Consider the following 26,447-nt stretch of genomic DNA (forward strand, 5'->3'; position numbering starts at 1 on the left):
GCTATGCAGAGTGAGTTTATAAAACATTGTAAGCAATAAGTGTTAGTGTGTTGAATTCCTATTGATGATGTATTTGTAATCTTATAAATCACATAGAATCAAGATATGGGTACGGAGGTGTGGTAAAAGACTGTTAATTTAATCGAGTGTGTTTGTGTTACATGTCACTTTGTTTGGGTCTGCATTAAAGTCTTCACCTTTTTTAAAAATACACTCTGGAGAAGATGAAGAAATAAAGGTGTAAAGTGACCAGAATAAGGCCAGGAGACAACTCGGCAATAATGGTGTAAAATGATCCCCGATAGTTATATATATATATATATATATATATATATATATATATATAAAAGGACATAACTAGATAGAACTGAATATGCCAGTACATATCCAGTTCAGCTCAAAACCTGTCTTGAAGAGTTTTGACCAACAACGAGTGATGAAGATAAATTATAACGGTGTAATTGTCCAAAGATGAAGAGGATGGACAACAGATGTGACCTGCGGATATAAAACCTTCACCCTGAAGGCCAGAACCCTCAGAGTGACCCGGTACATCTTATACGCACTGTTTGCTCTCCTTTACTGCCGGCGTTAAAGAAGACTTTGCTGCTCGGACCTCTGAGCAGTTTTTGGATCTTGTGTTTTTCCAGCTGCATGACATGGGAAGAAACAGTTTTAAGGTTCCCTTACTGGAGTATCTTCATGTTAAACTAGTTTTTATACTGTAGTATTATAACTTTTACACAAGTAAAGGATGTGAGTACTTCTTCCATCAGACTTTATTCATTCATAATGTTCACTGACTCTGAGTTTTTCATTATTAGAATTTAATCAATGAAGGAAGTTTTTTGTGGTCTTGAAGAATAAAAAGTGAGTCTCAGATTGTGAATGAGAGAAACAAAAAACTGCTGTTGACAAATCATTTTGTTTTATTTCTCCCACATGTAACACACTGCAATTATTATATGTCAAAAAAAAAAATAAAACAACATAAACTGAGATATAATTTGAAATAAAATGTAAATAATCTGTAGTGACAAACAAACTAAACAAACTTTAAAACGGTGACATTAGAAGCCCAAAAAGAAAAATAAAAAGATTTATAAAACGACAGCGAAGCGCCTCCAGAATCAACACAGTTAACATATGAATGAATATTCAGTAAATTATATTCTATTGCATCTAGTTTTTTTGTTTTTTTTTTATGAAATCAAACAGAGAAAATACAAAAAAAAACGTTCTCCGGCTAAGATGACAAATCATGAGCTGAGTGAAGTTTTTTTATTCAGTACATGAATGAAGCAACCGACACAGCAAGACAACAAACCCTTAAAAACACGACTTACTGGATACATACAGGTGAAACATTTCTTCCCAAAACATAGACGGAGCCGCTGTATCAAAATAGACCCGACGTACTCACACAGTCTGTTCAGATTTCAGTGCACGTTACTGTGTGTGTGTGTGTGGAGGACGTGAAAACTTTTATTTATAATTAGAAATAAAAATAAAATTTAAAAAAAAAAAAAGAAATCATGTGATACGAGAAACAGAAAGACACAGTGTTAGTTTATACGTTTCTCCTCCGTCTCTCTGTAGATTATATCAGAAGTCAAAAACTAAACTACACTCACCTGAACATGAATTAAAACTCAGGATAAATTATTAAAGTTGGAAATATCTCGTAATTAATCACCATCCGCTTCTTTAAATCCTCTTCCTCCTGCTTTTGGATCCTAAAAAAACCCAAATCCTCCTTCTAATTATCTCTATTGTTTCCTCTTCTCTGTTTTCAAACTTATTTCTTAAAGGACGAGTTCACAGTTTTTCAAATGTGTCTTAAAGTTTATCTGAAGCTAATATGAAGCTTCAGCATCCAAATGAGTCAAATCAAGTAGATATCTTTCAACGTTACAGTCTTTTTAGTGCCAAAGTTCCTCTTTTTGTTACTATACTTCCACCTGCAGCTCAACAGGGAAACACTGTCCGAGGAAACACAAAGAGACTGTAAATGTGTCAGATATCCACTTGATATGACGAACTCAGACTGCTGAAGCCTCATAAAAGCTTCACATCAAGGAGAAAGAACATTTAATATCCAGTATGAACAGGAGGACTATATGGACACCTGACTGATGGTTTAACACACACTGGAAATATTGTGAACTCGTCCTTTAAAGACAGAAACCAGACGAACATGTTTTCTTTCTTATTTTCCTCCTCGGCTTCTTTCTTTTTTCTCCTCATAAGTTTCAACTGCTTTTATCTGACATTTTTCAGATTGTCAACAAATCTCATATCAGTCTCTGAATACTGACTGAGGATATTTTTACCTTTTAGTTTGTTGACAATAAGAAAAAAACATATAAAAGACGTTCTAGACTGGTTGATGAACGTCTCGTTTATCTCCTGGTTGTAATACTGAAGGATCAGTTCCTCCTCTCCTCCTCCCTGCAGATGTTTCTCGTCTCTCGTTCGTTCTGTCTTCATGCATCTTTTCCCTCCGCTGGATGTAAAATGTGACGTATCGACAGCATGCTAGATTTATCTCTTCTTCTATCCTTCCTCTCATCCTCTACCTGACTTCACCAGTCTGTGATGTTCGGTGCATTCCAGCAGCTGTTCTGTGACGACTGAGATCATTAAAGTGGGAAAACGGGCAGAAATATGAATATGATTCATCTTCAGTCACATCTAGTGTTTCCTCCTTTAATTAGACTGAACCCTGAACCCTCTATTTCCTGCTCCTGTGGATGTAGAAACTGCTCTGAGTATGATTGTTGCAATAACTTGGCACCAAAACTTGATATTTACTGTTTAAAGTTTTGAATCACTGGAGCAGCTGGAAATGTTGGTCAGTTTCCACAGGAAGAAGAAACACCAACAAAAAAAAAAACACCAAAAGACACCGGAAATGCAAAGTACATCACTGACCGCTGATTTTATAACAGTGAAGTTGGATTTTCTCTCTTTTATATTTCACCTCTCTCTCTCTCTCTCTCTCTCTCTCTCTCTCTCTCTCCTCTTAGTTGCAGCACTCCACGTAGTTTGCCGGCAGCATGCCGGACTTGCCGGTTCTCTGCACGGTGCCGTACATCCAGCCCTCGTCGATGGGCTGAGCGTTGATGATGACGTCGCCGTCCCGGAACGAGACCTCGTCGTGATCCTGCGCCGCGTAGTCGTACAGCGCCCGGTAAACACGCTGCGGACGACACGAGGGGAGAGTTACAGGAAGCATCTGACGGTTTAAATCAGTTTATGGGTCAAACTTTACTTTGTCTAGTTGAGGCTGTTCTTCCTGGTTCAGGCCTCAATGCAACAACATGCAATGATATTTTATCTGCAAACCTTAATAGTGATATAGAATAAGGCTGCAGGTGATTAAAAGTGATCTAACTAAAATAAAAGAAGTGAAGCTGCTGTATAAAAGTGACAAAAAGGAACAAAAATGAATATTTAAATAACTTGAAATCAAGAAGAAAGACAGAAATCGACACAATAACCAGTAAACACATGACTGATATATTATCACCTGCTTTAAATAAATAATCTCATAATGCAAAACTCACATTATGTATTGATTAGTGAGCGTAAACACATCATGATCACTTTATGGTTCCTGACTTTGCTTTGATGAAAAGGATCATCTGGATGCATCAATAATAAACTGACTGATGTTTAATGAATTATGAGACTCTGACGGCAACAAATATATTAAGACTGAATTAAAATGTACTTTCTTACAGTCTAAATATGTGTTAAACATGTTGATTCATACATAAACTTAATACAGTTATAACAAGCATTATAAGAGCTAATTACTTGTATTGTGTTAGTAGAGAGATTTTGAATGTTTTAATGTTTAAAGTAACTTTTAATAAGCAGAAGCTGCAGCTGCTTCAGACTGGATGTTATAACAGATGACAACGACGTGTCTGACTGTCGTTCTTTTGTCTTCTGTATAAATTACTGCTTGTAACTTCAAGAGAAACTGTGAACTGCTGGTGAAACTTCGTCTCCTGCTTGCAGGTTTAATAAAATCTCCTCTTAATGTGAGAAACAGTCAGATCAGTCTTGTTTATTGATATATTCAGTTGTGCTGATCCACCACTAGGTGTTGTGGTGACAGTTTCTCTACAGTCCTAAAACTAAAACTTCACCTCCTACTGAGACAACTTCAAACAATCGTTACTGTTCACCAGCTCTGGTGTTTCTGATAAAGTCTCAATGTGTTTGTGTGATCTTGTGTCTTTATTATTATCACTATTAATCTCTTTGCTCTGTTTTTATTTGTACTTTTCTTTTCTTCTGGCGCCACCAAGAGGATTTTATTTCAGTTAATCCAGACGGTGAGTCTGCGTCTGTTGCTGGTATGTTTATAGATTGTGTTACACATGGTGAAATACTTTCTGAGTTTTTACTTATTAAGTCTAAAATGACTGAAGTACACATTCTATGTGTTCTGTATTTAATCTTTTCATAAAGATGTTTGGTAACTCATTCCACCACTGGGAACTACAGATTTATCTTGTTTTTATTATTATTATCAAGTGGGTTTTATTTTTTATTTGATTTTCCATCTTATGTACATTTACATGATTGTATGTTCATTTTATGTCTTTTTACATGTAATTTCTTCAGTCGTAAAGCACTTTGAGCTGCATTTTTTTGTGTTAAAGGTGAAATAAAGTTATTATTCTGTTCTGTTTTTGTCTGTTTTGTGTTGTGTGAAAAGCGTTTTATAAATAAAGTTGAGTGAGGTGAAGCGTACCATGGTGGCTGACGGGGTGGAGGTGACGGATCTGACGGACGACATGCTGGTCTGGTGCATGTAGCCGTGATACTGCTGCTGCGGCTGCATCTGGACGCCCTGATGGTACGCTCCGGGGAGGACGGGAGCTGCAGCACAGAGACACACAGAGACAGTCAATCAGTTTGAAAAGTCTCATCTGCTTCATGCCATCATTTCACACCTGAAGAGCCTCCTCTGATGTCTCCACACTGTGAATATTTCAAATAATTAATATTAAACTGTTAAAAACACACAGTGGCTTCACACACAATCCTGTAAGAAGACGAAGGTGGATTAGTTGAGGAATTAGTCGTCCATGCCGTCACGCTGGTACCGGGAGTTTCTGTGCTGCTGCGGTCCCAGAGGTCAGAGGTCAACGAGCTGACAGACTGAGCCTGGCTGTGGGTGAGAGACTGCTGGGACGTCTGCCTGCTCAGTCGACGATCCGCCGCCCGCTCTGACAGGCAGCCGACAGCAGGGGGCAGCACAGGACGCACAGGACGAACGCCACACGACAGGAAACACAGACAGGAAACAAGAGGATTCAAAAGATACAAGTCAGCTGATGAAGATGAAGTCAGGAAGTTAAAAAAGAACAAACTCAGACAGACAAAGACTTTATAAAACCTCTGATCAGGCTGGTGGATCTATAACTGTGTAAATGTCAACAAAACCCAAGAAAAGATAAAAACTAACAATGTTTTCGTCTCAATACTTTAGAAAAAGACTCAGCTATTCCCTAAAAACAGCCGACCGCTGTAGTTTTGGAGGTTGATGATTTCATAGCTGCAAACCAGCCACTTATTGTTGGAGGTCAAATCTATATTTTGTACAACTTTTGTCAGAATCTGCAGAGAAACGCAGACAGAGAGAAAAAGAAGTGCATGTTTGGGAATATAAGAGAGGAAGCGTCTGTTAATAATCAGCAGCAGGAGGGAAGTGAAACTGAAACGTCACTTTATTTGTATCGTGTCCACTAATAACAAACACTTTAAACAGGAAAACAGGTTGAAAAGTTTGGTTTTGTTTCTTCACAACTAATCAGTCATAACGTAGAATAACTGATGTGACATTCAGCAGAAACTACGAGAGAAGACGCTGAACTGACTGTCGTTCCTAATCCCAGTAACCAACACGTCACAGACCAGTAATAACTGGTCTACAGCTCAAAGCAGTAAGATATGTCAGCCTTTAGATACGATACTTAGAGATCAGTTCATCGTTGTTTGGTTATTTTCCTGAGATTTGTTGACATCACCAGAATTAAATAAAAATAATTCAGTGCAGCAAATTCAACTTGATTATCACAGAACAGTGAAATTACACTTTAAACACTTATTAATCAACAGATGTGTAAATACTATAAAACATAATAATAAAGGGTAAAAGGTGAATTAAGAGAGAAAAGGATTGTTATGTAGCTTCAACACTTTGTTTCAATTAAATCAAGCAAACAGAAACAGAAACATCTCGTGTGTTTCTATATCGGTTTAATTATCAGTCGCTGGCAGCCTGGTGGTTTAGTGGGTGGGGGGGGGGGGAGTTGGGGGGGGGGTTCAGGTCTACCAGACATCCTGCGGAGGCTCTTGGACTGGATGTTGTCCTCCAGAGGGTCACAGTCAAAGATGGAGCCCGGATCTGATCTCCACACCTTCAGGTCTTCAGAGAGGAGGGAAAGATCGTTTAAAGAACACTGAGAGTGAAGTGTGACGAGGAAACCTGAAGAACACTGAGAACAGACGTTACAGCGCAGCAGGAGGAGGAGACGTCTGGTGACCCGCAGGGAAACCATCACCGTCCAATCAGAGGGCAGCGAGAAACCAGGAGGATCAAACACACACACAGAGAGTTCGGGTCACTGACCTACGATGATGCCTCCGGGTCGTCTGTCCATCTCCATCCCCTGCGGGTGCATCCCTTTGCTGTAACCCGCCTCTCCCATCATGTGATTGGCTCGCTGGTAGCGCTCCATGCTGGGGTCGTCCAATCCCGGTGTAGAACCTCGGCCGCGCGCCCGCTCAAAGTCCTCGTGGTACTTCGCCTGTTGACGGGAAAAAAAACGACAAAACACACACACGACACTGTCAATATCACTGAGATGATAACACACACACACAGACACACACACACACACGCACACACACACACACACACACACACAGGTCAGGGTGCGTTTGGTCAGTGAGCAAATAAAACACACAGGAAGTGTTTTTAAAATGTTTTATTATTCACACACACACACACGCTGTCATACACTCTTTCTCTCACTGTCACATTAACACACAGTTGGCTGTGAGTTATATTAATATTATATATTAATAATAAGACATTAATGCAGATCATATTTCTGTTTACATGAATAATCTTATTTTATTGCTCTGCATGTCTTGTATTATGTGTCTGTGTCGTATTTTTAATTAGTATTTTATAATGTAGAATAATGTCCTGTATGGTCGTTTTTATCATATTTATTATCACTCAGCATGCTTGTAAATTATCTCAATTATTTTATAGTGTAACTTTAAATCTCATATTTTTATATTGTTTTTTAGAGCGACTTTGTAACATCTGTACAGTGACAACAGATGTAAAATAGCTTCTATTAATGTGTCTCTGTTTAATAAACAAATAAATTAAATTAAATATGAACGCAGGTAAAGCTGTAAACATGACGTTCATATTTTAGCTGTGTCATCATCATGTGTCAAAACTCAATCAGATTGATCTCATCAGTTATTGATCAGAGTGATGTTTAAAATCAGGTGTAACTGTCTCTTTCTCTGCGTCGCTGCATCCATCCAGGTCAAATTAAACCCAACAGGAAGCAGCTTTGTGTCTGTTCTTCCTGTTAATCTATAAACTAACTGATTGATCCTCTGCTCTGTGTTTCAACAGGAAGTTGCGGCAGAGCGTCTAATCTCTGGTCCTCCGGCGCTGTCTGCGTCTGGTGGTTGTTAGTATCGGTGCGACAGTCCCACCACGCCGTGCCACGTCACTCATGTTAGCTCCTCCCACAGCCCGAGCGGGGGCCACGGCGACCGGGCCGCTACCATGGAGACCGAGTCCTGCGACCTCCTGACACGCCTGTACTCAGGTGTGTCCAGCTCGGTGCAGCTCCGCCCCCTCATCTCCTTCAGCCCGCGCTGGTACCTCACCTGTTCACACACACACACACGCACACACACACACACGCACACACACACACACACACGCACACACACACACACACACACACACACGCACACACACGCACACACACACACACACACACACAATGTGGAATAATTATATATTATAGCTTTAATGTGAATATAATGTATAAATGGAGACTGAGCTTCTGACCAGATGTCTTCTGTGTAAAGTGTCATTCATAAGCTGCTGACATCATAACCATCAAGATTCATTCATAAAAACACTTTGAAGTGAGTAACAGGGTCACGAATTTCAATTTGTCTCCATGGAAACACTTAAAGGAAAGTTACGGTGTATTTCAACCTGATGTATTTCCCATTAATGTGGCCATTATGGCTCTGTGTGTGTGTGTGTGTGTGTCTCTGCAGCTCCGTTATAGAGAATCCGGTGATTCACAAACAGACGTTTATCGACTGCTGAGCTGCTCTGCATCTCGTCAGTTTAATCTTGCAATTTGTTAACTTGTTGGCACAAACTATACTTCTATAGCAGGAACAGACGCTGAGCTACTCACAGCCTCAGACGTAAACAAACCGACGTGCGAGCAGCCTGGATATAGATCTCTGTGCAGTTAGACATGATGCTGCTACAGTTTCTGTGTTTACTTTCCTTCAGACTCAGAAACAAACTTCATATAAAAACCATGTTTATCTGGACAGATGTAAGAATCTCAGCAGCAGCTACACTGATGATCGTTGTTTTATGTGATAAACGTCTCTCTATAACGGAGCTGCAGAGACACATTGAGCCACAATGGCCACATTTATGGGAAATACATCAGGTCGAAATAAACTGGAATTTTCCTTTAAGTGTTTCCATGGAGACGAATTGAAATTCGTGACCCTGTAACTCATTTCAAAGTGTTTTTATGAGCAGATCTTAATGATCAGAGAGGAGGAGGAGTTTTCCTTCAAAGTCGCATCTTATCTGACTTCACGTGTCAGATAAGATCAGACTCGACATGATGACAGCGAACGCATCACGGTACGTATGACTGAAGTCTGCGAGGGCTCAGAGACGTTTGGATGTGTGTGTGTCTGTGTTTCTTGCCGAGCTGATGTTCTCCTGGTTCTGTCGGACTCTCTCCAGTTCTGGAGTCACTCCGATGCTGGTGGCCCTCGCTGCTCCCTGCTTGTATCTCACCTTTTAGGAAACAAGACAGAAAACAGGATTCGTCGTCTCATCAGTTACATTTATACTCTGTTATTACTGAAAATCTGTTTCCTGTGCTTGGTGTGAAGGTAGAATAAATGCAACAGGTTTTCTCTAATCTTCTAATCATCTGAATGAGAAAATATTCTGTCTGCTGCACAATAAAAAGCTTTTTTCTTCACTTTTTCATCATCCAGCAGATGAAACATCCAGTTCTCTGGACTCAGGTTCTGGTCTCTTGGTGGGTTTAAGGTCTGAACAGTTCCCCGCTGTCTATAAATATTATTATTAGTAATCTTGGCATTGTTAGCATCAGGGTGTTGTGGGTGGGCGATCACTCTGAGTCCCAGCATGCTCGTGTTTTTGGCAAGAATGATGGGAAAAAATGTGACACACACACACAAACCTGCTCTGGCGTCATGGCAACCAGGCCAGGTCACCATTGGCAACTTTTCCACCACACAATCCTTAATGAGGTTGTGGCATTTATTTTGCCATTGTGTGTGTGTGTGTGTGTGTGTGTGTGTGTGTGTGTGTGTGTGTGTGTGTGTGTGTGTGTGTGTGTGTGTGTGTGTGTTCCTGTTCTTTCCTCTGAATGGACGATTGTTCTGCACAGTCAGCTAATGTCTGCTAATGACTCGGCTCTCATTTATCGGTTTATTCAGTGGCTGAACTGCCTCCTGGACCACAAACACTTCATCACTTCCTCATAACATCCATTATTAACAACACACACTCCTTCATCCAAACACACACTCCTTCATCCACACACACACTCCTTCATCCACACACACACTCCTTCATCCACACACACACTCCTTCATCCACACACATACTCCTTCATCCACACACACACTCCTTCATCCACACACACACTCCTTCATCCACACACACACTCCTTCATCCACACACACACTCCTTCATCCAAACACACACTCCTTCATCCAACACTCCTTCATCCACACACACACTCCTTCATCCACACACACACTCCTTCATCCACACACACACTCCTTCATTCCTCGCACTCTTTGTCCACACAATAAACAAACAGCTACAAACACTGAACCAGACCGACCTCACACTCCCTGCTTATTATGCTCTCCTACACACATCATTAGCCTGAGTGTGTGTGTGTGTGTGTGTGTGTGTGTGTGTGTGTGTGTGTGTGTGTCCTCACTGAGCTGATGTTCTCCTGGTTGCGTCGGACTCGCTCCATCTCAGGTGTGTTCCTGACGGCGGTGCCGCGGCCGACCTCCTCTCTGTAGCAGACCTGAACAGAACCGAGAGCAACAGCTTTAAAGGAGCAGTACGTCCGGTTCTTACTGGTCCGCAGCATGAACTGACCATGACGGGCCGTTTATTATCAGTGTCACTGACTTAATCAGGGACTGAGCCCAAAAGGCAGAGGACTGCTGTAGTACTGCGTAAGGGCGAGGATCATATTGTTTTTCGTGTGTTTGTTTCCTTCTTTATTATTACGCCACTTCAACCCTAAATTTGACCCCCTAAACATGCTCAAAAACTCACCAAATTTGGCACACACATCAGGTCTGGTGAAATATTTAATAAAATGTAAAAAATAACCCCCAAAGTGCCAAAATGTGCTCTATAGCGCCACCTATGTATCTGAAATGGCCGCCACTGCCTGTAGGAATGTCGTAGAGAGATCAAACCAAAACTCGGTAATTCGTCTCATCAAGACCTACAAATTATATACTGACACTCCTGATCTAAATCCAACAGGAAGTCCGCAATTAGCCTTTCAAAATAAGACTTTGCCCCAGTTTTGGCCACCGAACAAACACTATCTCCTCCGAGGGCGTTAATTACTTGATGAACTGTTGACATTTACTGTTTTGGAGAATTCTCCACACACACAAGAATCTTTCTGTACCTATTCAAAAAAAGAACATCAACATAACAAATTGTTTTAGAAACAAAAAACCTCAAATCTGCTCATAATGATTACCTTTATTTTTGCCACTTCTCATTTTTACTACTCTTCAGATTGACTCTCTGATGTTCATATTTTATATTTCATTCATATTTATATCTCCCTTTTTTGTCATGCAATTCTGCATGTATGTATTTATTTATCTGTCCCCCTCCCTTTTTATTTATTTATTTATTTTCTACCCTCCCAGATGCATACTGATTATTATTACTTATACCTGTGAATATGCTTAGTCAACAGTGGGTCCAGTGTTTGTTTGTTCAAGAGATCTGTCTAATTAAAAAAAGAAATAACAAAAAAACCTTTGCAAACATAATTCTTTTAATGCATGATGTCTGAGTGTATGTGCATGCATACGTACATCGCTGATCTTCTTGGCGTTCTCTCTGGCGAGGACGATCTCTGGCGTCTCTGCGACTGAAGACATTAAACCTCTCATCAGCTTGGAGTCCCAGCAGTATCGCAGCTAGAGGGCGACAGAGAGACAATCAGACACTGAGTCAGGAGGCTTTACAGGGTCAGTTTGAACCTGGCTGGTAGAGTTCACATGTTGTATTTGTATGTGTGTCCTCACAGAGCTGATGTGTTGCTGGTTGGCTTTGACTCGTTCCATCTCTGGAGTTTCTGACATCAGGCTGTAGCGTCCCTTCAGCCGCTGAGCCTCGTCCTTATACTTCTTCTACAGGAGACAGTAGTATAATAACAAGAATAACAATAATAACAAAAACAATAATAATAATAATGATAAATACAATGTGGTTCAGAAAACATAAAAAAGACAGATGCAATGTTTAGAACATTAAAAAACATAATGAAAAGGATTAAAATTAATTAATAATTAAGTTTCCAGGTAAAAGATGAGTTTTCAGTTGTAGTTAATATAATAATAGCAGTGTATGTGTGTGTGTGTGTGTGTGTGTATGTGTGTATGCGTATGTGTGTGTGTGTGTGTGTGTGTGTGTGTGTGTGTGTGTGTTTTTTATGTGTGTGTGTGTGTTTCTGTAAATACTTGTATACTGTAGGGGAGTAATGTTCTTTTTCACTTTCACTTTGCTGCCCAGATTTATCCTGCTGGCTCATGGATCAAACTGGCATTTTGTTGGTGCGACTAAGTCCAAACACCTCTTTTGTTTTTTACTCACACACACACACACACACACACACACACACACACACACACACACACACACACACACACACACACCTGGCTGTAGACGTCTTTGAGGTAGGAGGCGTGCAGCAGTTCAGGAGTGTCGGTAACCGTCCCGTACGAGTTTCCTCTGAGCTGCTCCGTCTGCTTGTAGCACCTCTGTGACACACACACACACACACAGACACACACACACACACACACACACACACAGACACACACACACACACACACACACACACACAGACACACACACACACACATCATGGGTTTATCATCATTGTAATGGATGAGGCTGTAACTGTAGTTTTATAACAAGCTTCTTTCATTCAACAATAACGACTTTCTAAGTTTCATTTTGTTCTTGTCTGTTTGTCTCTAAATCATAAACACTTTTTAAAGTTAATTTTAATTTAATTTCTGTCGTCCTAAATGTGTATCTTTGGTGTCTGTATCACATTTCGTACTTCAATTAAAGAATCTCTTCATGATAAAACAGGTCTGAAATGTAGAAAATGTACATTTGTTGATCAAAATGAAAAGAACATTTGTACTAATTCCAATTCATTAACAAACCCAGAAATTTAAAATTAAACTTCAAGGCTCCTCAGTCCTGTTTCATAAATAAATATAACTGGTTTAATACGCATCAAACTGTCCATCAGCACCAAAGACCAAATGATGTTGATAAGTTTAAAATATGAAATGAAGCAAAACTTTTTGAAACAACTTTGTCATAATCTACAGTCCTCTTAGTTTCTCCTCCTCTGTTACAGGACTCGTTAAAGCCTCAGACCCTGGTCTACCTGGCTCTGGATCGCCGAGGCTCTCTGGGCTCTTTGTATCTCGAGGACCTCGGCGCTCAGCTCCATTCCTTTACCCACAATCTCCGTCTCCAGATCCCTGCGATACTCTTTCTGTTAAACACACAACAAACAACACACAGTCACACACTGATCCTCTGATCACTGTCTAAATGTGTGTGTGTGTGTTTGTTTTACCTGGTTCAGTATCTGGTTGGCGTTTTTAATCCTCAGCAGCTCAGGAGTTTCCTCCAGACCGATGCCGGATAAACCGCGACCCTTCACCTCCTGCTCCAGGTCCTTCCTGTACTCCTTCTGCAGAGACGGAGACGTCAGAGTACGACGTTAATAATAGTGTGAATGTTTCAGAAAGATGTTTAATTTATTTATAATTAATAGTTTTCTCACATAAATGATTTCACTTCTAAAAATCCTTCAAATATGTAAAATCCTGGATATTTAAATACTCGATGTTTTCACCTAAAACAAGTAAAATACTGGATATTTTCATGTAGAAATCGAAGAATTAAATAAAATACTGGATATTTTAACTTAGAATAAGTGAAATACTGGATATTTTCAAGTCTTCATGCCTCTAAAATCCTTCAAATCTGTAAAATACTGGATATTTTTAACTCTTCAGGCTTTAAAAAATCCATCAGTTGAGACTAATCGAGGAGGGAGAAATCATTGATCAGGACTGATGACCACTCTGAGGTCACAGCTTGTGCTGAGGGGTCAGAAGTGATAAAGTTTGGGAACCACTGGCATCACAAAGTTTAAACATGATTAGAGAAAAACTCAAAATTTGTGTAAAAATGCCATATCAGTGTGTGTGTGTGTGTGTGTATGTGTGTGTGTGTGTGTGTGTTACCTCACTCAGCAGGCTGCTAGCATGGCGGGCCGTCAGGTATCCAGGTGTCTGGTCAACATCAACCAGAGCTTTACCCTTCATCTGCTCCTCAAAGTCCCTCCGATACTCCCTCTGAGACAGAGATGAACACACTGTGTGTCAGTAATTAAACTAATGATTACTTTCATTATCAATTGATCTGTTTGTTATTTTCTCAATTAACTGTTCATTCTTTTGGTATAAAATGTCAGAAAATAGTGACGAGTGTCCATCATGATGTCCTGAAGCCAAAGTTAATGTCTTCAGATCGGTTGTTTTGTCAGACAAACAGTTTAAAACACAAAAACAATCAAGTGTGACAAAGAAAAGAACAATTATTTACAGTCAAGACGCTGCAAACAATGAATGTTTGGCTTTTTTGGGAGAAAAAATTACTGAAATGATTCATAAATCATCAAAATGATTCATCGTCTGTTGATCAACTGATCAATTATTAGTTTCAGCTCTGAATAAAACCTGCTGTCATGACATCACTTCATCCCATAAATAATAGAGCACCAAATGTGGATTCATCCGCCGCTGAAAATAGTTCCCAACAAATGTGTGTTTGATTAAAAGCTGTATGTTTATAATATAATACATTTAAATTGAAACTATATGTCTGTTAGGTGTTTTTAAAGATTTAAGTCTTCAGTAATGGGGTTTGAGGCCACAGACAGAGTAGAGACGGACCGACACACTGCTGGTTTGAGTCTTTTCAAAAATATAATTTATGTTCAGCCTCAGAAACAACTGAGAGTGTAGCTGGTTAAGAAGTAAAGAGAGAATCTAAATATGTTATAAAGGTAAAGAAACACACACAGTCACACACTTGTATCCTCTTTAAAGCTCATATTTCAGCCTCTGAGTGCAGAGTTGAGCTTGTTGACTGTTTTTGGACGAACACGCAGGAGGAGAGAGGGAGCGTTTAGTTTTTACCTCGCTCTGCATCTTCTGCGCTTCTTTGGACACTTTGTACGTCTGAGTGTCTCCAAACTCCATCTGAGATCGACCTTTACTCTTCTCATACTCCTCTCTGTACTTCACCTGGATAAAAACAAACAAACAAACAAACAAACAAACAAACAAACACACTGACTCATTTGTGTTCACTGATAAACACAGAGAGAGAGGAAGAGGAAGAGGAAGAGGAAGAGGAGCATCAACAGAAGAAGAACCTGGCTGTGCAGCACTGCGTTCTCCTTGTGGTGGAGCTGTTCAGCTGTGTCCAGAGCGATGTGGAAGAGAGCCTTCGTCTGCTGGTACTTCTTCTTATACTCCACCTGATCACACACACACACACACACACACACATACATATATATATATATATATATATCAATATATTATCCATCATTCAACCTGTGACTGAAGCTGTTTTTTAGCATGTTTGTGTGATGTCATACGTTGCTCTGCAGTTTGCTGGCGTGCAGGACGTGTTCCAGCTGCAGGAGGTTCGGCAGGTCTGAAGAACCTTCAGGTTTCTGGTTCTGGTTGGTTTTATATTTCACCTGATGGGCAGAACAAAGAGTCTCTGTTACTGGAATATATCTCTCTTTTCCTGGGATTTCTGACTGTAAAACAAGTTGAAATTATGTTTATTCTAACTTTCTGACTATTCTTTCATATCCATTAAATTATTATTTTTTTAATAGAACATGAACTATTCCTCTTAAAGGGACAGTGTCTCTCATCAGTTTTACCTCTGATTGTTTGTGTGTGAATCTTTATAAAGCTGAATAAATATCCTGTTCATATTTCATATATATCTCTCTTTTTTCTGGGATTTCTTTCCTTAAAAGAAGTTTGATTTTCTTTTTTTTTAAATTCATGAAATTATGTTTATTCTAACTTCCTGATGATATTCTTTCATATCCATTAAATGATGTAGTATTATTACTGAATAGAACAACTATTCCTCTTTAAAAGGACTCTTGTCTTTCAAGTAGAAAACACAGAATCAACTGATCCTCTCATCACTTTTACCTCTGATTGGTTGTGTGTGAATCTTTAAAAAACTCAATAAATATCCTGTTAATAAGTTTGGAGACTTTGCTTTACATACAGTACAACATCCTTCAGTATACAGACGAACATCTGCTGAAAATCTCAACCTGCTGCTGGGAATCAGATCTTAATTCCTGGTATCGAGCCCAACAGTCCATATCTAGACATCATTATAAATACTCTGTATCTCATGTTAATGATGAACTTTCCTGGTTAAAAGTTATAAAACTTTGGTAAATACAACATCAGACTTCATAACATGAGAAAACACACGTCAGTCCTGCTGCTCCGTCGATGTTTCTGAGAGAGAAACATGTTGAATATTCTTATTTTAATTTCTCTGCACACCTCAAACGTCTTTCATGTTTCCCTTCGCTGATTTGGCGCCGACGTCGTTTCCAAACGGAGTCTTTTCAGAGAACGACCTGCATTCAGAAACCTGCCTGCGTATCATGATGCCTCAGAGTCTTTCGTCTCTGTAAGAGGCTTTTTTTTTTTTTTTTTTTTTTTCTGAAAAGCAGCTCTGAGCCGAGAGAGAAACGAGCAGCGTTCCTGAACACTGGGCAGCGTTCAGCAACAACAAGCTGTTACGCAACGTCGTGAAGTGGAAAGGCTCTTTTTCTGTGTGCTGTGTGGGCAACAGCCGGACTAACACTGAAACCGTGGCAGCGTGTGTGTGTGTGTGTGTGTGTGTGTGTGTGTGTGTGTGTGTGTGTGTGTGTGTGTTTCAGCTGCTCAGCCATCTTCATGTACATGTGTGTTCATCTGTTCGGCTGCTATTATCTGCATGTGTGTGTGTGTGTGTGTGTGTATGTGTGTTTGTGTGTGAAGCCTCTTCAACTTCTCAAGCTTTCATCCTACAATCCCACTCCATTTGCCTCACAAAGGTTGCCATGGTTACGCCCACACAACAGACTGAATTTTAGAGTGTGTGTGTGTGTGTGTGTGTGTGTGTGTGTGTGTGTCAAAGTGAATGAGACACACAAACACGTTAAACAGACGCAGTTTTGTTCCTCTCGGACTCGTTTATCTCGACGGTTGAAAAGAAAAGAAGAAAACGTCTCCAGGTGAGCAGGAAGAAACCAGATCTGATGATTCTGATCAGCTGTGTTCAATCAGAATCATTAAAGTTTAGTCTCAGTAACGTTTGTCTGACGGATCAAAACTGTCCCCAGAGCATCTAAACAACAACAAGAGCTGAACCTCTGAAACCTCTGAAACCTCTCAACAAAGTTTTACAGGATTATATGAATGAATTTGTATTATTGTGTCATGCATACGACTGTACGTCCAGAACGCATGAAGTCCAACAAGCCAGGACCAGAGTACAACGTGTATACTGTAAGAATCAGATCTAGAGAGCATCATTAAATAGTTCAGACATTTATTACTGAAGAGTCTAAGTAAACACTGATTAAACAATCTGTCTCGTCTTCTTTTCAGGCTTTTGAGATAAAATAAATACATCAACATTAATCAGCCATTCTAGTTTTTGATCATCTGAACACCAAAATATTTCAGGGTTTAGTTGTTTAGTTCTCTTAAGTCTTCATAGTTTGTTTCCACTTCACCCAAATCACAATTCTCACACAATCTATTTTCCTCCTGAATATTTTTGAATCGACCAAACTCAACGGCCAGAAGAAGAACCAGCTCTATATCTTTGACCTCTAGATGAACCAGATGTTACATATAATTCTGTTTGATATGCATATATATATATATATATTTGTTCTTAATTTTGGCTTTGACAGAACATTTTCAAACCATTTTTCTTGTTTTTAATAAAGTTAACATGACATCACAGGTTGTTCCTACAGATATACAGCGTATCCACCTCCTCTAACTGGAGAACTACATCATTCACTCCACATAAATACTTTCTTATTTATTCTGTCCTCTGACATTTTGATTAGACGGTTCCACAATCGGATTGTTTCACAGTTTCGTCGTATAGACCCTGGTACCCAGCCCACGTCCTTGTTTTATGTAAATACATAAACCCTGAAGTTTAAAGTCTGAGTTCAGCAAATCAAAGTGGAATCTGACAAGTTTACAGTTTTAGTCTGAAATTCGCTTTTTGTGTTAATTTTGCTGGAGCTCATTGAGAAAACACAAATCTTTTCATGTTTAAACAATTAACTCCAACTTCAGATTAAAGCAGCCTGTTCCTGAAATAATCTGATCAGATTTCAGATTGATTTTGTTCCTTTCAGTCAGCAGCAGGTTTCAGTTCATTTCAACTGATAGTTTAAACCTAAACACATAACAAAAACTGTCTTGATAAGGCTCCTTTCGATTCTATTTTATTTTTTTGAAGAATTGTGAGTACTGAGCGAGACAATTTACGTTTGAAAAATCAACTCATCAGCACTCTCTGGTGGACAAACTCTGTAATGGTGACACTGTTTCTAAACGATCTCACACCTTGTTTGGTGGTTTCCAGCCCAGTCACCAGAAAACAATGTTAGCATCCGTAACCACAGATACGCTGAATCTCTATGTTTCAGTACACATCAACATCTCTATAGTACGTATCACAGGGAAAGTGACGTAGCTGTGACTTTCATGTTAAGACGAGGCGAGTCGGCTGATTGGCTAGAAAGTTAGTTGCACGGCAGGAAGTTGCGAAACCGTCACCAAAATCAGATACTTTTAGTAAGAAGTCGGGACGTTTGCAGCTGTTTTTCTGACAACAAAACCGAGTATTTTAACCCGAACCATCATCTTTCCCTAAACCTGACTAAGTGTTCTTTGTGCCAGTGTCGTCTCATCATAAAACATAAATATCAACTGATAACAGCCGTTTAATGTGATTTTAAACCACATACGGAATGCGATTGAAACGTAGAGATTCAACGTATCTGTGGTTTGCAGAAATGTACAATTCCAGCGTTTTATTCTGGTGATTTGGTCGCAGTTTCCTGTTTGTTGGCCAACATAAACACCAATACTGATATATCTGCAATAAGCTAAAATCAGCTGACATATTGAACTGGTCTATCTCTAGAACATGGACTTGGTGGATCATGTGATGATGATGATGAATCTCTGTGATATATTAGACGTCATCATATTGATTCCAGGTCTCTACATGTTGATTCTCACAGCGAGAGCGAATGAAATGATGTGAAACCCTGTGAGAGAGGTCATGTGATCACTCACCTGACTGGCCAGAGCAGAAGCAGCTTGTGAGTGTTTGAAGGAGAGACAGTCCAGTGGGTTATAACGAGGTTTCTGGCCCTTTAAATCTCTGTCAAACTTCTCCTTATACTTCACCTGCAGGAGGGACAGAGACCGATTGATTGACTGACTGCTGGAGACATCGACTAGAACGTTTCCTGCCCAATGCATGCTGGGTAGGCTCTGTGTGTTACCTGGCTGGCCAGTTTTGAGACCTCCTTGGCGTGCTGGATGTCAGTTCGGGCCAAAACAGAACAGTCGCTGTAAACCGGCTGCTTGTTGTTATTCTTATAGGCCACCTGTAGACGTCACACACACACACACACACACACACACACACACACACACATTAAACACAATCTACATGTACATTAGTGTGCAAATAAACGCCAAAAACGTAAAAACACAAACTATACACACACGTACAGGGCTGCAGACACACACTCACTAATAATTCAACACAATAGATACACACACATGCTAGTAGAGATTATACTTGTTCTTCTGTAAGATGTTTGACTTTCTCTCACACACACACACACACACACACACACACACACACACACACACACACTTCCCATGAACCACTCTTACATAACGACGGTTCAGTGTTAACCGCAGAACGTTTTCTATAATTAATCAGCGTTTCCGCTCAAGAGAACAGCTGGTGAACGAGGCTGTTGTCATGGAAATTATTGTCAGATCAGATGCTGTTATACAGTATGTTCACACACACACACACACACACACACACACACACACACGCTCAGACTCACGTCGCTGGCCAGTTTAGCTGCGTTGGTGGCGTTGACGATGTCAGGTCTGTCTGGCACCGTGTTGTAGTGATGAAGCTCCTCTTTACCTTTCCTGTAGCCGACCTGAGACCAGCAGACAGTCGATTATATCACATGACACATTTATAGATGCTCTGTTTTATCCTCCGCTTACATTTAACTCAACGTGTACGTGTGTGTGTGTGTGTGTGTGTGTGTGTGTGTATTTACATCGCTCTGGTTCTTGTTGACCTCCATGGCGTGCTCCACCTCCGGCAGCGTCTTCATGTTGGTGTAGCTGGACTTCCCTTTCTCACGGTTGTACTTCTCCTTGTAGAATTTCTACATAGATAAAAGATGAAAGAAGAAAAAATACCAAGAAGATGGAAAAATACAGACAGTTAAATAGATGCTGCAAAAAAAAAAAAACAAAGCAGGATGATGATGATGGATTCAGGGAGAAAAATATCTGATGAGTAATTCAGCCTGTTGCAGAACAACGACGTCGTTCGTTTGCCTAAAAATAAGACGAGCTGCTTCCAACTGTGAAAAATGAGAAACTCACAGCATGACGCAGAAATGTTCAGATTTACAGGCCTGCTGTCTTCTTTCTGTTTGACTTTATGTTCAATAAACATGTTTGACTGGTTTAACGGGAAGCTGTTAAGAGAATAATCATCATTTTCTGCTTATTTGAGGAAACAACATAATTATTAGATGTTTCCACCTTGTCAATCACTTCAACTCTACTTCTACATAATGTTTTAGATGTCTGCACACAAAATACATCATAGAACAATATTAAGGTGGTTTAGAAACATGAAGCCATGACATTTTGTGGAATTAACTGTACTTTTCTAATCAATAATAATCATATTGAAGATGGTGTGATGTTCATCCTGCAGCTGGTCGTCCAGCCTGCGGCTCTGTGAGGTCAGGTTGTATTGTAACGCTGTTCTGCAGACAGTCTGAGCTGCTGTTGTTGACAGTAGGTAGTCTACAGTTTATCATACGCTCCAGTTAGCGTCGCATTGCTCGGTCAACGACACATGAAAGCAGAAAGCGTCGGGACTCTGCCCCAGTTTAACCACAGCTTTGATTTTCTAGCCCCCCCCCCCCGACTGACATCAAACAATAACCCTCATCTGTAAAACACACACATATACACATATATAAACCGTATATGTGCTGCAAACCTCCTGAATACCAGAATACCAGATACACAGGTCGTCTCATGTAACTTCAACACCTCTGCAGCTGCTTTATGTTTCATTTCATACAGATTCTTGTTGGTTTTTACATCAATAGAAACTATAAACAAAACAACTGATTCCCTGTTTTTTTCTTCTGTGCACTTACAACAAAAACAACCGTCTCGCTCACTGCTGGAATATTTATTAGTTTACGACGTTTCAGTGTGTCCGACCTTCATCATCAGGTGTACGGACGAGCATCTGCACACTTCAATATGTACACACACACACACACACACACACACACAAAGACGCTGCCTCAGTTATCCAATCGGATGAGCCGAAACGTGGTAAACTAATAAATATTTCAGCAGTAAGTGAGACGGTGTGCGGGAGGTTTTCACATCTTTATTCTCGTTGTGCTTTTTCCTCCGACGCACCTGTCACATATTCAGGTGTGGAGACGCTTTTTTTTTTTTTTTTCCAATTCTTTTGTGCACAAAAATCAAATGTTACTAAAATACCTGCAGGAATCTCATAAAAAAACATTTCAGAGTTTATTCTGAAGCAGCTGCAGAAAAGTTTTAACCAACATGAACAACCAGAAGCTCGTGTATAATAAAATAAATGTCATTTCCTGTTTTCCAAACTCAAGAAGAAACTTTTAGTTTCAACATTTAATCCAACACAGAGACCTTTAAGTGCTCAGAAAAATCTACAATTTAACGACAACTAAGCAAATTATATGATATGATCCAAACCTCCAGAGTAGCTACTAAATAGATCTTATGGTGAGAATGTTTTATCAACTATTTCTTTCCTTTTTTTTTTTAACTTTTTGGGGTAACATTCACAAGATGGAAAGCACTTTTTTTGCAGATTTGAAGATGTATAAAAACCAGACTGATGCAGAAGTATTTAAGTGTTTTTATGGCTTCATATAACAGTATAGAGCTCAACATATGACCTAAAATGAACTACAGTGTGTGTCCTTTCTGCACAAACATGCATTTCACTTTGACTTGATTTTGTTATCTGTCGTCTGTGGAGACACAGGCTGCTCTCTGAACACAAGCTCTGCCTTTAATTACCTGCTTTATAAAGCTCATGTTAGAAGGTTTAAGGTGGAAGTTGAGTTCATTTACATCTGTGGTTCATTCAGAGGTGTCAGAGGTTTTAGCAGTGATCCTGTCTGTCTTAGTTTGTGGGCTTCAACCTGCCGTCGCTGTTTGTCTTTGTGTGTGTGTGTGTGTGTGTGTGTGTGTGTGTGTGTGTGTGTGTGTGTGTGGAGGCAGTAGGTCAGTGTCTGTGTCCTCAGGCTGTAGAGCACAACACAGCTGCTCTCTGTATTCACGCCTCAGCAGACACAATGATACCAGCACACTCCCACCACACCATGTGTATGTGTGTGTGTGTGTGTGTGTGTGTGTGTGTGTGTTAAAATGAGAGGATCGTGGGATGTTGCTGTTTCGGTGTCTCCCATCTGTTCTTTAGTTAGAAATCTTCTCACCTGCTGCACACTGAGAGCTCCTCTCTGCTTGTTTTTTGGGCGGATTGTGATCCAACCTGTGTGATATTTGTTCACTTGTCATCACTCTGATTCACTAAAATACCCAGAAGGCCGTTCTTTACTTACAGAGATTACACCAGTCTGCTGTGAGATTTCTGCAAAGCTCAGGTAGTGATGTGAGGCTGTTCAGATAACAGTAAATATCTACTTTAAGATGAATGAAGGATCTCAGCTGGAGGGAGTGTGGATCCGTCTCACTGGACCATGCACATATTCTTTGCTCCTGTTCACATGTTAGGCCTTTTTGGGAAAGAAGTGACCTGAAATCTGATTTCTCTTTCATTTTTTTTGTACCTTAGGAAATATTCCCGAAGGTCTCAGTAAAAGTGACACACATCTATTATGGCCACAAGTAGAAAAAAAACTATTACAAAATGCTCCAGAGGAAAACCCTCCCACTGCTGCCCTTCTTATCAACACGATTAACCTCATTCACTCAATGGAAAAAAAGACTTTTACCATTTGACTTCAATACTGGGAAAACATAAGATTGCTATATTCACCTAGACGCTTTCTTTTGTTCTGTCTGAACCCTTTTAAATGCATTATGAACTCTGTACTTACACTTAACATTTTGAGTGCATAAGTGCGTTCACACTGAGGAGTGTGGAACTGTGGACACTTCTCGCCCTCAATGGTCGCCATCTTGGCTACGTAGAGGAAGGGGAGGAACCACTTTTAAAACTGGAAATGGCGGCCGGGTACGTTGTAACTACGGTGAACATCGCCACATTATACAAATGTAAGTTATACATGTGTTTTTTAGCACTAAGCACCACTGTACTGTTGTCGGATATAAGCCATCAGTATGTTTTTTGGGTTAATTTAGCAGTCTGTAATGATTTGGTAGCGCGAATGATAACGCTAATGCTAACGCTAGCTAATGCTAATTTGTGATCGTCATTTCCGGTAAGTGCACAACGGCTGTGTTTGATTTGAGACGACACTACCCTGTAGAAATTCACACACAACGCCAGTAATATATAGTGTACTATATGACAGCGTACTAACAGAGGTATGTGATTTGAGACACAGCAGAAGGGGAGATGGCAGCAAACTGGAAATGGCGGCCGGGTATGTTGTATCTACGGTGAACATCACCGCATTATACAAATGTGAGTTATACATGTGTTTTTTAGCACTAAGCATCACTATATTGTTGTCGAATATAAACCATCAGTATGTTTTTTGGGTTAATTTAGCAGCCTGTAATAATTTGGTAGCGCGAACGATAACACGAATGCTAACGCTAGCTAATGCTAATTTGCGATTGTCATTTTCGGTAAGTGCACAACAGCCATGTTTGATTTGAGACGACACTACCCTGTAGAAATTCACACACGACGCCAGTAAGTACACAGTGTACTACATGACAGTGTACTAACAGAAGTCTGTGATTTGAGACGCAGCTCTAGACTCCATCTGTTCTGTGTTCATACAAAAATGATAAATAAAAATATTTTAAAAAGTAAGATTAACTCACTTCATCAACACTAAATGCGCCTCACATCTCTGAGAGATCTTAACGTTTTAGAATAAAATTGATTAAAGAGAAAATGAAAGTTTCTCTGTTTTCTCTTCAGTTAAAGAAACCGTCTGTAAGTGTTACATAAGTTGATACATTTCACTGATTTGGGTCTTACGTCGCTCTGCGTCTTGATCAGCTCTTTAGCGAAGACGGTCTCGATGGTTTCGGGCATCTGTGCGTACAGACTGCAGCCGGCGTCCTTCCTGCCTTCCTCCCTGTAAACCTTCTGCAACACAAAACAAAAAAACTACTTTCTACTGAAGCTCAGATCATATTCATCATCGAAGGAAGCAACACGACCACGTTTTAACTTCTCATCAATCACAGGAGAGAGAATTTAAAGTGTTATTTTGAAGCTATAAGTATCAGTTTCAAATATTATTATAAGAATATTACATTAATTATGATTATAAATGCACCAATTTGATTCCTTAGCTTGTTTCTGGTGCCAAAAGTTAACTTTATTTACACAACACATTTAAAAACCAGGGTTAAAAGTGCTTTAACATAAAGGAACTTGATGCAAAATGGTCGAAGAATAAGAACGAATCATGTTTATGTTCAGTGACTTCAGGTTGAACGAACCTCACTGTGCAGCTGAGTTTGCTCCTTGGCGTGCTGAGTGTCTTTGGTTTCAGGCAGCAGAGAGTACAAACTGTTAACCAGCTCCTTCTTACCCGCCTCCTTGTATTTACTCTGAGAAAAAAAAAACAAAACAAATATCACATTAATAGCTGCAGCGACACAGTAAACAATACAAACAAGTCTGCAGAAGACACGAGGACAAAACAACAGTTTATCTTTTTTATCATCATCATGTTTTATTAGTTTTGGGGCATAAAATGTTCCTGAAGTGATCAGTCATCAGCCTGAGGTGTTTAAAATGAATAAGATTGATGTTGAACATTAGATTAGTTCACTTGATCAGCTGTTGTTTGTTCTGTGTACATCAGAGAGTAACAGTGAATAATGAAAGACGTCATTTAGAGACATTTAAGACTCATTTTTCTTTGGATGTGATGCAGGAATGTTTCAGATGATTGATGACGTGTTTGTTTATTGTCCAGACAGGTGAGTGTAGTACGGAGGTTTAATCAGATATACAACTGTTTGCAGATGATATAAAACTGTCTGACTATGATGATGATAAAGATGTTTAAGGTTTGTAAATAAGGATTAGGGTTAATGGCCTGCAGGCACCTTTGTGTAATTTAATTAATATTATTTCCAGTAAAGGTGAAACACTACTATGAGATGAAGTTACATTTCTAGTGAAGCAGGATTAACAAATAAAGTAACAAGAAGTTAAATAGAAGCACAAAGAACACACGCTGTGAGAAACATTCATGAATTTTCATCAGCGTTAGATCTCTTAGTTAATTATTAATATCAAACACTTGTAAAAAAAACCCAACAAATTAAAACAAAAGCATAAATTTGCTTTTGCAGGAAAACACTAAACACACACAGAGAGAGAGTTTCTCACCTCGCTGTGAGTCTCATTCATCTCTTTAACAAACTGAGTCTCCAGAGTTTCAGGCAGCTGAGAGTATAACGTGTTGGGCAGATCCTCTTTGTCCTTCTTGTACTTTAACTACAAGATTCACACAAGAATACAAAAATACATCAACACACTGATACAGACAGTAACATGAAGGCTTTTAGTGACAGGAAATATAACATGGTTTGATTTATTTCCTCCGTGTAGATGAAAATATTAGTGTATATTGAAAAGCTGAATATGTTGAATATTATCTTTACTTTAACATAAGAAGGTCAAACACACACACAGGACCAGAGTTACAAAGGAAATGCAAACATCTGCACTGTGGTTTAAAATCATTTTACAGCCATAAAGTGTCTGAGCAGCAGTTCATTAACAGTCAGCTGCAACAATTAGTCGATCAATCACTTTGAGTCATTTTTTTTTTAAGAAAAAAGTCCAAATTCTCTGATTCAGCTTCTTCAACACGAATATTTTCTGGTTTCTTTAGTCCTTTATGACAGTAAACTGAGTAAACAAGAGATTTGAAGACGTCATCCTGAACTCTGGGAAACACTGATCGACATTTTTTACCATTTTGTGACATTTTATGGACCAAACAACTAATTGATTGATTGAAAAAATAATCGACAGATTAATCAATAATAATAATGATCATTAGTTGCAGCCCTACAGTCAGTGAAGGAGAGTTTATATGTTCAGTCAGTGGAAGGCTTTCTTTGAGTTTGCTGATATTAGAAAATAAATGATA

At 39.5% G+C, this 26,447-nt stretch overlaps 1 protein-coding gene across 10 annotated transcripts in view; it reads right to left on the bottom strand.

Moving 5' to 3' along the window:
• Positions 1-2,637: 2,637 nt before the first annotated feature.
• nebl (nebulette) overlaps positions 2,638-26,447 on the bottom strand; it is a 118,788-nt gene continuing 94,978 nt past the window's right edge. For 5 of the 10 annotated variants that reach the window (XM_044339123.1, XM_044339126.1, XM_044339124.1 and 2 more), the window contains 24 exons: positions 25,679-25,786; positions 24,778-24,888; positions 24,308-24,418; positions 20,133-20,243; positions 19,905-20,006; positions 19,323-19,427; positions 19,111-19,224; positions 15,345-15,449; positions 15,117-15,221; positions 14,878-14,985; positions 13,921-14,031; positions 13,245-13,361; positions 13,050-13,160; positions 12,298-12,402; positions 11,668-11,772; positions 11,455-11,559; positions 10,317-10,409; positions 9,035-9,127; positions 7,843-7,947; positions 6,656-6,833; positions 6,359-6,451; positions 5,127-5,249; positions 4,772-4,899; positions 2,638-3,202 (listed from right to left, as the gene is read on the bottom strand). In XM_044339123.1, the coding sequence (XP_044195058.1) occupies positions 3,026-3,202; positions 4,772-4,899; positions 5,127-5,249; positions 6,359-6,451; positions 6,656-6,833; positions 7,843-7,947; positions 9,035-9,127; positions 10,317-10,409; positions 11,455-11,559; positions 11,668-11,772; positions 12,298-12,402; positions 13,050-13,160; positions 13,245-13,361; positions 13,921-14,031; positions 14,878-14,985; positions 15,117-15,221; positions 15,345-15,449; positions 19,111-19,224; positions 19,323-19,427; positions 19,905-20,006; positions 20,133-20,243; positions 24,308-24,418; positions 24,778-24,888; positions 25,679-25,786 (2,724 nt within the window). In that variant the 3' untranslated portion in view covers positions 2,638-3,025. Of the gene's footprint in view, positions 3,203-4,771; positions 4,900-5,126; positions 5,250-5,566; positions 5,632-6,346; positions 6,452-6,655; positions 6,834-7,842; positions 7,948-9,034; positions 9,128-10,316; positions 10,410-11,454; positions 11,560-11,667; positions 11,773-12,297; positions 12,403-13,049; positions 13,161-13,244; positions 13,362-13,920; positions 14,032-14,877; positions 14,986-15,116; positions 15,222-15,344; positions 15,450-19,110; positions 19,225-19,322; positions 19,428-19,904; positions 20,007-20,132; positions 20,244-24,307; positions 24,419-24,777; positions 24,889-25,678; positions 25,787-26,447 lie in introns of those variants that run through there. The other 5 variants (XM_044339125.1, XM_044339127.1, XM_044339129.1 and 2 more) reach the window with 5 other exon arrangements.

Source organism: Thunnus albacares, chromosome 21 (genome assembly GCF_914725855.1).
Source record: "Thunnus albacares chromosome 21, fThuAlb1.1, whole genome shotgun sequence".
Classification (NCBI taxonomy): domain Eukaryota; kingdom Metazoa; phylum Chordata; class Actinopteri; order Scombriformes; family Scombridae; genus Thunnus; species Thunnus albacares.